Genomic DNA, 15,317 nt, shown 5'->3' with positions numbered 1-15,317 from the left:
TTTGTTTTTACGTAAGGATTCAAAGAGGCAACATATGAACACAACTCATTTCCCCGAAAGTAGAAGCTGAACATTGTTATTATTTCAATTATTCAACATCAGCCCTCCCAAAAGCATAAAGCAGGCTCCCAGATTAAAGCTCGGCTCAAACAGGAATACTCCCATTTTATACCTAATCCAAGTAACTGAGGAAGTTTAAAACAAACTTCACATGCTTAAATGCTAGGCAATAAAGAAACTTTCCAAAAGAGCTTAGTAAATACATCCTACAAAGTTTATACACCAGTAGTTTTTAGCCTCGGGAGGAGGGACGGCAAGAGTTACAAGACTATTTGAGAAACTTGGTGAAGCTCCCTGGAAAAATGCATGTCTCCCTCTGTTTTAACTGCCTCCCTATTTACCTCATTGGTGAAAAAAGGATTCCTGTTCGAGAGTTACAAGGATGGTCAAATACACAACACCTGATACTGGACAGGTAAAATTAGCTGTGGCCACATACACTCATGCAGGGCCGGCGCACAGAGATTGCCCTCCAGAACAAAATGAACCACTAGGAGCTGTGCAAAGCAGGCTTTGCAGTACCAAAAGGGTGAGGTGTCCTCTGGATCCTAGAAGAGGATGTGATTGGCTTGTTTAAATAATTCTGCAGCTGGCAGGGAAATGAAAGCTGTTATTCACAGATATGCAGAAACTGCACCAGATCTATTTAATAAGGAGGGTTGTTTAGCTAGAGGATCTCATTCCTCAGGAGGAGAGTAGGGAAGAAAACTAACTTATAGTTAGGCCATTCAAGACCCTCCTGATTTTACCAGATCTGAAGGAGCACATAATAGTTTTGGCATTACAACACCTCCTCCTCTACAGATAGACCCATGCGCACGCGCGCACACACACACGCCCTTCTAGAATGCGTAATAATTAAGAACCACCGCTCAATATGTATATCTGATTATTGCCTTTTCTCATGCATGCTGTGTCTTACAGAAGAGTAGGCAACGCTTGATACTCAGGAGAGAATTTAGTAACTCAATCTCCTACAGATGGTCCTGGATAATACCTAGTAGTTTCAAATGTGCTTTAAGACGATTTGGAGGGATGCATATAAGGAGTCAATATTCAAATGACTAGGATCTTTTTTTACCGGCTTGATGCCAGGATAAAGTTGAGAAAATTTATTCACTTTTGTCCAAGGGAGGATTTCAAATGAATAGTCCCAGTGTTTGGTTGCTCAAAAGCCCTTCTTTATTTTAAGAACTAATGGCAGATTAGTTAAGGGAGAATTATCTTCACTGGTATTTTTTTTTAAAGATAGGAATATACCTATCATGTTTTCCATCTTTAGCAGACTGGGCTCCTGAGATTGTCAATTAATCTTGACTGAAAAACAACTCTACACATACCCCAAATCCAGACAACTACTTATTCCCTGACCCAAATCTTCATAAAAGAGCCTTAAAGCACAAAGGGTGGCCTCCTGAATTCTCAATATACCTTCCTAACAGAAATACGAATATAGAGAATCTGAGTATTCGGTATCTGATTCCTAACAGTTATATAATTAAGAGTCACTCTAAAAGAAAAAATATTCATCCATTAACAGATTACAAATTTTTTAAAGTTCACATTCACATTCAAATATCCTTTAAGAACTATAATATCAAAGTTTTTTTGAAGACCACATGACAATATGATAAAAATCAACAGCAAATTTTGCAAAAAGCTGATGGGATAGGTGATTAGAAAGACTGATTTGAGTATCAAAGGATTATAGGCACTTGGGAGAAGTTAAGAAATCCATAAATATTTTGTAAAAATACCCTTTTATGATGGAACAAAGAAAGTCAATAAAATCATACGTACACAAAAGAAGCCTTATCGTGTCAACATAATTTTTGTAAGAAAAATCTAAATTTCTAAATTTCGTTCAAATAACCATTTTTCATAAGGATGTAAAATCTTAAACTTTTTTTTTTTTACAATATTTACATTAATTTTTTGGTAGACTATTTACATACTAGTAAAATGAAAAATAAGTAAATATATTGAGGATAATGGTAACCAATTTTTTCACTATCAAAGAGGCTGTAGGGACGCCTGAGTGGCTCAGTGGTTGAGCATCTGCCTTCGGCTCAGGGCATGACCCAGGGGTCCTGGCAGTGAGTCCTGCATCGGGCTCTCCCTCTGCCTGTGTCTCTGCCTCTGTGTCTCTCATGAATAAATAAATAAAATTTAAAAAAAAATAAGACACCACAGATATGGAAGTAGTGAAGATTAGAATGAATCCTGTGGCACTAAACTGCAATTGGAGTATTAGTATGAACTCACATTTTTTTAAAATATACAGATAAATATAGATGTAACCGTATATATGTATTTCCTGGCGGTGATCACTGGAAGGGTTGAAAGCAATAACACTTCAGTATCAATGTGCACACCTCGTACCCAGATCTTGGTGGTGGTGGGGTGGTGGGGGGGGGGGGTTGTTTTGTTTTTTTTCAATTTAAGTTCAATTTGCCAACATATAGTATAACACCCAATGTTCATCCCATCAAGTGCCCTTCTCAGTGCCTGTCACCTAGTCACCCCATCTCCCTCACTCACCTCCCCTCCTGAAACTCTTTGTTTCCCAGAGTTGGAGTCTCTAATGGTTTGTCTTCTGCTCTAATTTTTAGATCTTGGTTTTTAAAAACCATTCTCTAGCAAAAAGGTATCCCGGTCTTTGGCTAATTTCAAGAACTGGGTCAAGGATGATATTATTGTACAAGAAAGTACAAAAGTAATAAAAAATTAATGGGGATTGTTAAAAGGACACAAATATTCAAATCAATCTAAGCATCACAATAAATAACAATAACAGATAGCCAAGCAAATAAAATAGAAACTCACGAATCTGCAAAAATTAGTGAATAAACGGGGAGAAGGAAAAGCTCTTGCATACAGCAGAATGCTAACTAAAAAATACAAGTATAATTAGAAAATCTCAAGCAAGAATCAATGAAAGCTAAAATTACTAAATGAACACTTGATTAAATACAAAAATATTAACAGTTTCAAATGCTCTTCCCACAGATACTTATTAAGTACGTACAAAGGCAGAAATAATAACTTTATAGTGAAGAAACCTACCAGATACTAATTTATGTAAATAACCAAACTTAATAAATTGACACATGTCTCCTAATGTTACACCAAGAATATTTTTGTGATATTCCTGCCAAAAATGTATACCTGAATCTATTCATAAGGAAACATCAACAAACCCAGATTGAGGAATATTCTATAAATGATTGGCATGAGGCCGCCTGGGTGGCTCAGTTGGTGATCTTGGGGTCCTGGGATTGGACCTGGCGTCAGGTTTCCTGCTGCTTCCCCCCTCCCTCTGCCCTTTCCTCCTGATCGTGTGCTCTCTCTCATGCTCGTGCTCTCTCTCAAATAAAATAAAATAAAATGATTGGCCTGTACTCTTCAAAAGTATTAAAATTCTGCACAATAGAGAAGCAAAGACTAAAAAATTGTTGCAGATTAAAAGAGACTAAAGGGACATGCAACTAAATACAACACGTAATCCTAGACTAATAGGAAAAAATATTTATTTATTCATTTCTTAAATTCATTTTTGATACGAAGGACATCATTGAGACAAGACAAGAAAGTTGAACTGGATCTGTAGGTTAAGGGTAGAATTGTATCAAAGAGAACTTCCTGATTCTGATGGTGGCATTGTTGTGCTTTATTATATAGAGTTTGGAAATACAGATTGAAGAATTTATAGAATGATGGAGCATCGTGTCAGCAACTTATTCTCAATTGGTTCAGAAAAATTACACACATGAATGTGGTAAAATTTGTGGCAGTCCCTTTGTACTATTCTTGAATTTTTCTCTAAGTTTGAAACATTTTTAAAATGTAATATTAAAAACTTTAACTTAAAAAGCACAACAGGCTCAGTTGGTTAAGCATCCATTTCTTGATTTGGGCTCAGGTCATGATCTCAGGGTGTGTGCTCAGAAGGAGTCTCCTTGGGATCCCTGGGTAGCGCAGCGGTTTGGCGCCTGCCTTTGGCCCAGGGCGCGATCCTGGAGACCAGGATCGAATCCCACGTCGGGCTCCCGGTGCATGGAGCCCGCTTCTCCCTCTGCCTGTGTCTCTGCCTCTCTCTCTCTCTCTCTGTGTGACTATCATAAATAAGTAAATAAATTAATTAATTAATTAATTTAATTTAATTAAAAAAAAGGAGTCTCCTTGAGATTCTCTCCCCCTTTGTCTCTATTCCTCCCCCTGCTCATGCATGTGCACACTCTCTCCAAAATAAATAATTAAGAAAAGCACAACAAAATAATATTTTTGACAATTAGATTATCAAATATTAAAAAATATAGCCGCATAGTTGAGCATCACAATAAATTGCACATGCATTGCTCACAGATTGCTGGTGGAAAGATAAACTTCTGGCTTCTGCAGAGGGCAATTAATCATTATCCAACAAAATGATAAATGCACATACCTTGAAACCAGCACTCCACTCCAGAGTATTTATCCTATGGATATATTCTCACATATGTATATAATATATAGTCATTAATTGTAGCTTTGCTTATAACAACAAAAGATCCCAAATAACATAAACATCCTTTAATAAAGCATCAGTTAAATACATCTGGCATACCCATAATGATGAAATATTAGTAGCTTTTAAAAAAACGTAAGATAGTTCTAGGGGGCACCTGAGTGGCTCAGTCAGTTGAGCAGCAGACCCTTGATATCAGCTCAGGTCACGATCTCAGGGACCTGGCTTCTGGTCCCATATCTGGCTCTGTGCTCAGCAGGGAGTCTGCTCCAGGATTCTCTCCCTCTGCTCCTCCCCCACCCCACTAGTACGCACTCTCTCTCCAAAATAAATAAATCTTTAAAAAAAAGAAAACATAAGGTAGTTCTGAATGTACTGACAAAAAGATTTCTAAAATATACTGTTATAGTAAAAAATGCAATGTACAGAACAGTGCAGCTGGTGAACAATCATTTGTATGGGGAGAATACATACATACAAATATGTTTCCAAATGTATAGAATATCTCAAAAAAGATACCTCAAAAATTGATAACTGGTTTGCCTCTGGAGAATTAGATGGCTAGGGATCAGGAAAGGGAATCTTTTTAGTATATTCTTCATGTCTTCTAAATTCCTTACCATGTGATGCATTACTTTTTTTTTTAAGTCAAAAGGGCAGCTCCAGTGGCCCAGTGGTTTAGCACTGCCTTCAGCCCCGGGGTGTGATCCTGGAGACCCAGGATCGAGTCCCACGTAGGGCTCCCTGCATGGGGCCTGCTTCTCCCTCTGCCTGTGTCTCTGCCTCTCTCTCTGTGTGTCTCTCATGAATAATAAAAATCTTTTTAAAAAATAAAATAAAATAAAAAAATAAAGTCATAAGGGACTACATATTATAATTCTATTCATATGAAATTTCCAAAACAGGCAAATCCCTAGAGACAGAAACCATACTGGTGGGTGCCAGGGACTATGCAGCCAGGGGAGAAGGGAGAGCTGAGTGCTTAATTCGTCCAGGGTTTCCTTTTAGCAAGATGAAACTAGACATAGAGAGTGGTGACTGTTGCACAACAATGTAAATATGCTAAATGCCACTGAACTGTACACTTTAAAATAGTTAAAGAACGTAAAGACTGCTAACTCTGGGAAACGAACTTGGGGTGGTAGAAGGGGAGGAGGGTGGGGGGTGGGAGTGAATGGGTGACGGGCACTGGGGGTTATTCTGTATGTTGGTAAATTAAACACCAATAAAAAAAAATTAAAAAAAAAAGAAAGGTGAATTTTATGTTATTCATGTTTTATCACAATAAAAAAATAAACATTTATAAACTAAATATAAATGAAACCAATAAAATTCAAAATCATATAAATTTAATAGAATAGTGATACCTTACTGATACTAAACTATTATTCACCACATTAATATGACACCCACTAATCTGGCACAGCCTTTTTCAACAGGACATACAATGGATCGATTGTTTGACCATCCTAAGTGAATATATAAAACCTGCGTTTACTAGGAGTATACCACTAACATATCCTGTTCACCTCTGTTCTCATTTGGAGACACGAAAACTGATAATAATTATAATGTGGCCATGCAAAGATGCAGCATATGCTTACATGCATTTATTCCTATCAGTTAAAACACAAAATTCTAAGCTTCTCCAAGAATTTATAAACCCCTGAGAAGACACTCAACCATCACCAAGGACTTCAGACCCAACTGAAAACCCCTTATCTAGTATCTACACAGGAAAGAGATTTTATTATTCCCTTTTTAAAATTTATTTATTCATAAGAGACAAAGGGAGAGAGGCAGAGACACAGGCAGAGGGAGAAGCAGGCTCCCTGCGGGGAGCCCGACGCGGGATTCGATCCCAGAACCCCGGAATCAAGCCCTGAGCCCAAGGCAGACGCTCAGCCACTGAGCCACCCACGCATCCCTATCATTCCCTTTTCATATCCTAATCTTCCCCCTCTTTACGACCTCATTCCCTACAGCCTATAACATAATACTTTTAAAAAACAATGACGGGGTGCCCGGTGATTGTCAGTAGAGGATACATCTCTTAATCTCAGGACTGTGGATTCCAGCCCCATGTTGGGTACAGAGATTACTTAAAAAAAATAAAATCTTAAGAAACAACAACAAAAAAAAAACCTCTCTGGTCCCCTGCTCTCCCTCAGGATACTATTCCTTCTCTTCACAACCAAATTTATTTTAACATACTTCATTTACTTAGATTCAGTGTCTCCATTTGCCTGTTTCCACTCATTAGTTATCTACTACAATATGACTTTTGTTCCATTTTTTGAAGCTGCTCTTTCAAATATTACCAAACCCTGAAAACTATAATATTCCAGTAACTCTTCTTGACCACTGACTTCTCTGAAGAATTTCAAAGCCAAAGAACTTATCCAAGGGACTTGACAAGTTTTCCAAGATCCTTTCATTCAGTCATAAAATGTTTTTGAACTCCTATTATTTGACTTAAAACCTGAACAAGAGAAAGTTCTTGGCTTTGTACTCACACTTTAGTCAGGTAAATAAATAAAATATAACACAATACAGTGTGGTTGAACAGTTTGAGAGAATGAGAAGGAATCAGAAAGAATGAAACAATTTCTTTCTGTTTCTAAAGAAAGTAAGTATTGTTCTGAGCACCAGGAGGTCTAAGGCTTCCTGCATTAATTTCTGAGGACTGCCATGACAAAGTACCAAAAACTAGGTGGCTTAAAACAACAGAATTTATTTTCTCAAAATCTGGAGACCAGTTCAAAATCAGTGTTGTCAGCAAGGCCTTTCTCTGAAAATTCTAGGGAAGAATCCTTCCTTGCCGCTTTCTAGCTTCCGGTGGTTGCCAATAATCCTTGGTGGCATTTGGCTTACAGCTGTATTACTCCAATCTCTGCCTCCATCATCATGTGGACTTTTCTCCTCATAAGGACATCAACCATTAGATTTAGGCCCCACCCTAACACCTTATGATCTCATCTTAAATTGAGGGGTGCCTGAGAGGCTCAGCGGTTAAGCGTCTGCCTTCAGCTCAGGGCGTGACCCCGGAGTCCTGGGATCAAGTCCCCCATCGGGCTCCCCGCAGGGAACCTGCTTCACCTTCTGCCTGTGTCTCTGCCTCTGTGTCTCTCATGAATAAATAAATAAAATCTTTTAAAAAAAAATTTGATTACAACTGCAAAGACCCTATTTCCCAAATAAGGTCACATTTCCCAGAGGTTAGGACTTAAAAGACATCTTTTTTAGGATACAATTCAACCCATTATATGTTCCCTTTAATTTTCTCAAGCCAAGGCAAAGAGTAGAGGCCAAAGACAAGACCAAAAAAAAATTTTTTTTAAAGACAGAAGTTGCTCTTCTAATCTTATAGCACAACCTCCAAAAAAGCCATGGATGAAATCATTAATGGTAGCCCTGATGTGAAATGTTGGGAATCCAGGAGCAAACAGTCAAGAAAGAATTCTTGAGATGTTTCTGATGCAAACAAAGTGGTTTTATTAGAGCACAGGGACAGGACTCGTGGGCAGAAGGAACAGCACTGGGGTTGGGAGGAGTAGCTGATTACATACTTTCAAGTTGGGAGGGGGTTAGGGATAGTGTAATCCCCAAGGAATCTGGAAGCAAGGTTTCCAGGACCTGGAGGGGGCTAGCTATTGTTAGGAAAAGGTCATTTACTGTCTAGTAAAGTCTTATTCATGAGTCCCTTCAGATGTACATCACTGGGCCATATGCCTGGAAGATGATTGCTCACATGTATCTTGGAGGGGCAGGGGTAGAGATAAAGGAAGTTTCCAAAGGGATTTTTATATGTTAAAGACCTACAGGATCCTGGAGGTCAGGCTGATGTCCAGCTAGGGTTGCCTTTTGCCCTTAGCAAAGTATTAACACTGAGGCAGTTGAGTTCCTGGAGGAAGGTCACTCTGCCTGTCTCAAGTACTTATCAATGGGCTGTAAGCTGTAAGGAAGTTTAATTTTTTTTTTTCTTCTGCCTTTGTTCTCCACATCAGACTTACACTTTCATTCTCACACAGAGACTATTATCTGCAAAGGTGCAGGGTTATAAAGAGACCTGAAGTGGCCAGTGAAGTTCAGTGGAGTGAAAATATACTCATCAGGGCACTTTCAGTAGAGAAAGAAACCAAATTTAAATCAGCTTATGCGGGATCCCTGGGTGGCGCAGCGGTTTGGCGCCTGCCTTTGGCCCAGGGCGCGATCCTGGAGACCCAGGATCGAATCCCACATCGGGCTCCTGGTGCGTGGAGCCTGCTTCTCCATCTGCCTGTGTCTCTGCCTCTCTCTCTTTCTCTCTGTGTGACTATCATAAATAAATAAAAATTTAAAAAAAAAATTTTAAATCAGCTTATGCAAAAATGATATTACTGATGAAGTGGACATTAAATATTAATTATTAGGGATAATTTTAAGAAATACATGCTGAAGTATTTACAGATGATGTTTGCAAATGATCTAGAAAAAAAATAGGGGCATAGGGGGGTCAGGAAGCAAAGTGTTAACTGCAGTATTTAGGATGATAATTAGATTATTCTTTCTACTTCTCTACATCTAGGAAATTCTTCAAAATAAAGAGATGACAGGGGAAAACGAGGGCATTTTAACTGGGACAAACAGGCTTGGACCTCACTTCAAGGTAGATTAGATCTAGGATTAAAAAGATGGGAAGAGGTGAATGTATACTATGTGGGTCTCTCATCTCCATATTTTTCTACATAAAACATCCCTCTCCAGTAATCCACCACAGAAAGCAAGATGTTTCTCACAATGCTCTTTTCCCCAATTAACCTCTCTCTGAATGAGAGGCAGGAGGGTGTCAGGAGGTTGGCAAAGGTTCCCCAGTCCACTGAATGTACTAAATCAGAGAAGGGATTAAGGGATTAAGGGTTGAGTAAATTAACTCCCTCTTCAATTTATCTTAACTCTTAACTCCCTTCTCATATTTAGCAGGTTAGAGAGTGAGAAACTATAGTAGAACAAAAATAAAGCAGCAAATCAGTAACACGAAATGTATTAGAGTCTAAATATCATTCTCTAGTGAAGAGATTAGCTACCATAAGAGAAAAGAAAGAGGCATACATGGGATCATTATCTGCCACAGGCTTGGCCGTAGAGAAGAATACCTGGGAAAACAGGATACTCACTTAACAAAGATGGAAGAAAAATAGGAAGGGAGACAAGGAGAAAAGAAATAAGGAGAGAGCAAATCAATGAGACAGCACAGCAGCTAAACTGCCATACCCAGAGCTGTCTTCAGAGATCTCAGATCTCTACATCCAGCTCCAAAAGTCCTTCTCAACTTTGTCCTGACACCAGTCACAGGTTTTGAAAAGTTACAAGGAACACATAAATGAAATTAAGAATGCTAGTCAGTTGGGAAAATACAGAATTCCTTTCTCCCCCAACAAGAAATGAACCGATTCATTGGTAAAATGTATTAATCCTCACAAACTTCAAGAACTTCCTTCAAAAGGTTAAGTGCTTAAGGAATCTTACTGATTCGCACTGGTATCTTAAGGATGGCAATTACTCTTCTATAGACCAGCTGGGGCTCTCTCCCTGAATCTGTTTATTCAACAAAAAAATGTCATTTGGAAAAATGTAGTCTTAATGTTATCTTTCACAAGGTCAAACAAACACCAGTAAACAACCCTATTTACTGTTTTAATTACTTCTAAAATATTAATCTCTGACAGATAAAAAAAGAAGCAAAATTATTATTTTAACTCTATTCTACAGTACAGGGAGAGAGCATCTGTTAAATCCTTGGTTCTCCTTCAATAATGTACCTTCACAATACAAAATCTAACTGAGCTGAAGGTACTCCATGGACCATTATTAACAATTTTACTCATTTCAAGTTCATCTCTCCAACTTAGTACTTTTAACATGTTTTTCTGTTTCTTTTTTAAATAGGCTCTATGCCCAATGTAGGGCTTGAACTCATGACCCTGAGATTAAGAGTCATATGCTCTAATGACTGAGCCAGGAAGGCGCCAACAACATGGTTTTTATAGTTTTTTTTTTTTTAATCAAATCTTTAAACAGAATTCTGGTACTAGAGGAACAGACCATATTTGACCAACAAGCTCACAATAAACAGTCTTAGATATCTACTATAAAGTATAAGATTTGAATTATGTGGCTATTAATCCAATCACTAAAGAAATTATGACCAAAAGAATCTGAATTGCCAACAATCTAGGGGCATTACAAATATAACATTCATTCAAAATAGTCAATTTAAAAAAAAAAAGTCAATTTAATAAATGGGCAGCCCGGGTGGCTCCATGGTTTAGTGCTGCCTTCAGCCCAGGGAATGACCCTCGAGACCCGGGATCGAGTCCCACGTCAGGCTCCCTGGATCAAGCCTGCTTTTCCCTCTGCCTGTGTCTCTGCACCACCACCCGCACCCCCCTGTCTCTCATGAATAAATAATAAATGAAATCTTTAAAATAAAAAAATAGTCAATTTAAATAATACTGTACTACAACTAGTCAAGTGTAAATCTAATCAATAAAAAGCAGTCTTACCTGTATGAGGTAGATCTAATGTTGCTGTTACAGATGCTTCAGAACAGTGTTTTTCACTGTAATTACACTCATGATTAATTTCTCTAGCACTTCCCTCAGTAGGCAGATTTAAACTGCATATTCTGGGATTACTTTTTACCTGGAGAAAGGTATTCTGACTTCCAACAACCTAAAAGAAGGAAATATCTATTTAATGCAGAAATTAAATCTAATTGCCTGTATTTTACATAAAAAATTCCTAATTTAAAATACAAACTACCAGTTTCTCTCTATCTTAATTAGGGAATAGATATTTTAAAATAAATTTAAAATCCAACTTTTATTATTAAACTAGTTTTAATTATGTTATAAAAGCTTAAAGACACACTAGAATGAAAATTATAGTGTATGCTAAACAACGTATCAGAAGAGTTTTTAAACATGTCATAACATACCATTCTCAGAGTCAATTGCTTTTATCTTGCCAAATTTCTCAATATTAAAATCAATACTTATTTGCATTCTTTATGTGATATAGTGGTACTGTCACTACATCATTTATATAGACAAATACTAAACTGTTTACAAATGAAAAGATATTCCTGGGATCGGCATCAAAATAATGAGTAAGTTGCACCAGAATAACGAGATACCTAGAAATAAATCTAACCAAAGAGACGAAAGACCTGTACTCTGAGAACTAAGGAACAATGAAAGATATCGAAGACAACACAAAGACATGGAAAAACATTCCATGCTCTTGGACAGAAGAACAAATACTGCTAAAATGTCTGTGCTACCCACAGCAATCTATATACATTTAATGCAATCCCCAACAAAATATCAAAAGTATTGGGATCCCTGGGTGGTGCAGCGGTTTGGCGCCTGCCTTTGGCCCAGGGCGCGATCCTGGAGACCTGGGATCGAATCCCACGTTGGGCTCCCGGTGCATGGAGCCTGCTTCTCCCTCTGCCTATGTCTCTGCCTCTCTCTCTCTCTCTCTCTGTGTGACTATCATAAATAAATAAAAATTTTTAAAAAATTAAAAAAATATCAAAAGTATTTTTCACAGAACTAAAACAAACAACCCCAAAATTTGTATGAACTACAAAAGACACCAAATAGCCAAAGCAATCTTGAAAAAGAAAAGCGGAGCTAGAGGCATCACAATTTCAGACTTCAAGTTATATTACAAAGCTATAGTAATCAAAATAGTATTGTACTGGGCAGCCTGGGTGGCTCAGCGGTTTAAGCGCCTGCCTTCTGCCCAGGGTGTGATCCTGGGGTCCCGGGATTGAGTGCCACGTCAGGCTCCCTGCATGGAGCCTGCTTCTCCCTCTGCCTGTGTCTCTGCCTCTCTCTCTTTGGGTCTCTCAGGAATAAATAAATAAAATCTTTTTTAAAAATTTAAAAAAAGAAATCTTAAAAAAAAATTTTTAATTTAAAAAATTAAAAAAATAGTACTGTCCTGGTGCAAAAACAGACACATAGATCAATGGAACAGAATAGAAAATCCAGACCATAAATCCACAACTATATGGTCAATTAATCTTCAACAAAGCAGAAAAGAATATCTAGTGGGGAAAAAAAGACTGTCTTCAACAAATGGTATTGAGAAAATTGGACAACATGCAGAAGAATGAAATTGGACCACTTTCTTACACCATACACAAAAATAAATTCAAAATGGAGGGGCACCTGGATGGCTCAGTAGGTTAAGTGTCGGACTTGATTTCAGTTTAAGTCATGACCTCAGGTTTCTGATATTGAGCCCCCATCAGGCTCCACACCCAGCTTAAGTCTCTCTCTCTCTCTCTCTCTGCCCCTCTCCCTTTAAAAAAATAGATTAAAGACCTAAATGTGAAACCTGAAACCATAAAAATCCTGAAAGATAGCAGAGGCAGTAATTTCTCTGACATCAGCCATAGGAATTATTTCTAGACAGGTCCCTGAGGCAAGGGAAACAGAAGCAAAAATAAATCAGGACTAAATCAAAATAAAAAGCTTCTGTACAAAAAAAAAAAAAAAAGCTTCTGTACAGCAAATGATACAACCAACAAAACTAAAAGGCAACCTAAAGAGAGAGTCACAGTATTTGCAAATGACATCCAATAAAGGGTTAGCACCCAAAATATATAAAAAACTAAAACAATACCCCAAAAACAAATATTCCAATTAAGAAATGGGCAGAAGGCATGAACAGACATTTCTCCAAGGGAGACATCAAGATGGCCAATAGACACGTGAAAAGATGGTCATCATCACTCATCATCAGGGAAATGCAAATCAAAACTACAATGAGATATCACATCACACCTGTCAGAATGGCTAAATCAACCACAAAAGAAACAACAGATGTTGGCCAGGATGTGGAGAAAAAAGGAACCCTCCTGGTGGGAATGCAAGCTGGTGCAGCCATTGTGAAAAACAATATGAAGGTTCCTCAAAAAGTTAAAAATAGGGGTGCCTGGGTGGCTCAGTCAGTTAAGCATCTCCCTTCGGCTCAGGTCTTGATCTCAGGATCCTGGAATCAACCTCAACATCAGGCTCTGCACTCAACAGGGAGTCTGCTTCTCCCTCTGCCTCTCCCACCGACTCATGTGCTCATGCTCTCTCTCTCGCTTGCTCTCTCAAATAAATAAATAAAATATTTTGGGGATTCCTGGGTGTCTCAGTGGTTTGGCGCCTGCCTTCAGCCCAGGGCGTGATCCTGGAGACCCAGGATGGAGTCCCACATCGGGCTCCCCGCAGGCCTACTTCTCCCTCTGCCTGTGTCTCTGCCTCTCTCTCTCTCTCTCTCTGTGACTATCATAAATAAATAAATAAATAAATAAATAAATAAATAAATAAATAAATAAATAAAATTTAAAAAATTTAAAATAGAACTACCCTATGATCCAGCAATTGTACTACTAGGTATTTACCTGAAGAATACAGAAACACTAATTCAAAGGGATACATGCCCCCTGTGTTTATAGTTGCATTATTTACAACAGCCAAGAGAGATGGAAGCATCCCAAGTGTCCATCAACTGATGAATGGATAAGAAAGACGTGGTAAATATATATATTTAATATATTAATATTTAATATTAGATGTTTTATATGTATAATGGAATATTATTCAGCCATGAAAAAGAATGAAATCTTGCCATTTGCTACAACATGGATGGAAAGTATAAAGCTAAGTGAATAAGTCAGAGAAGCACAAATACCACACGATTTCACTTATATGTGGAATTTAAGAAACAAATGAGCAAAGGAGAATAAAAAGAGTAACAGAAAAGCAAGAAACAGACTCTTGACTATAGAGGACAAACTGTTACCAGAGGGAGGTAGAAGGGGATGGGTGAAATAGGTGATGGGGATTAAGGAGTGTATACGTCATGATGAGCACTGCCTTATTAAAATAAAAACTTCAAGGGCAACTGGCTGGCTTATTCAGTGAAGCATGCGACTCTTAATCTCAGGGTTGTAAATTTGAGCCCCATGTTGAATGGAGAGATTACTTAAAAATAAAATATTTAAAACTAAAAACTTTCAAAAAAATGAGTAGTGAGGAACTGGGGAGGGAGATGAAGAAACAAGACTGGTCATGAATTGACAACTTTGAAGTTAAATAATGGTACACAGGGTTTTTTTTAAATATATATATGCCATTTTTTCTATTTTTGTATATGTATTAGTTTTCTATTGCTGCTGTAACCAATTACCATAAACTTAGTTGCTCACAACAATGCAAAGCTATCATTTTGCAATTCTGCATGTTAGAACTCTGACTTGGATCTTAGTGGGCTAAAATCAAGGGAATCAGTAGGGATGCACCCCTTTCTGGAAGCTCTAGGGGAGATTATTTCCTTGTCTTTGCAAACTTCTAAGTCATCCACATCCTCCATCCTCAAAGCCAGCTACTCTGCCTCTCTCTGACTCTGGTTCCATAACCACATCTAACACTCTATTCTGTCTCCCTTTTCCACTTTTAAGAACCTTTGTCATTATGTTGGACACATCCAGATAATTCAGGATAACCTCCCCATCTCAGGGTCTTTAACAGTAATCACGTAGTCCAATTTCCTTTTCCCATATAAGGTAACTTATCCAGTTTCCAAGGACTAAAACGTGGATGTTTCTAGAGATCCATTTTTCTGCCTACTAGAGTATACGTTTAAATTTAAGATTTTAGAGAGAGAGCATGCAAATGAATAGATTCAGACTCCTATATTATTC

At 37.9% G+C, this 15,317-nt stretch overlaps 1 protein-coding gene across 2 annotated transcripts in view; it reads right to left on the bottom strand.

The window, feature by feature from the left end:
* RAD54B (RAD54 homolog B) overlaps window positions 1-15,317 on the bottom strand; it is an 89,490-nt gene that overhangs the window by 63,041 nt on the left and 11,132 nt on the right. For both annotated transcript variants that reach the window (XM_072803888.1, XM_072803889.1), the window contains exon 3: window positions 11,113-11,281. In XM_072803888.1, the coding sequence (XP_072659989.1) occupies window positions 11,113-11,281 (169 nt within the window). The remainder of the gene's footprint in view (window positions 1-11,112; window positions 11,282-15,317) is intronic.

The sequence above is a fragment of the Canis lupus genome, chromosome 28, assembly GCF_048164855.1.
Source record: "Canis lupus baileyi chromosome 28, mCanLup2.hap1, whole genome shotgun sequence".
NCBI classification, from domain to species: Eukaryota; Metazoa; Chordata; class Mammalia; order Carnivora; family Canidae; genus Canis; species Canis lupus.
The sequence above is the reverse complement of the archived record's forward strand: the minus strand, read 5'-3'. Positions and strand labels throughout refer to the sequence as shown.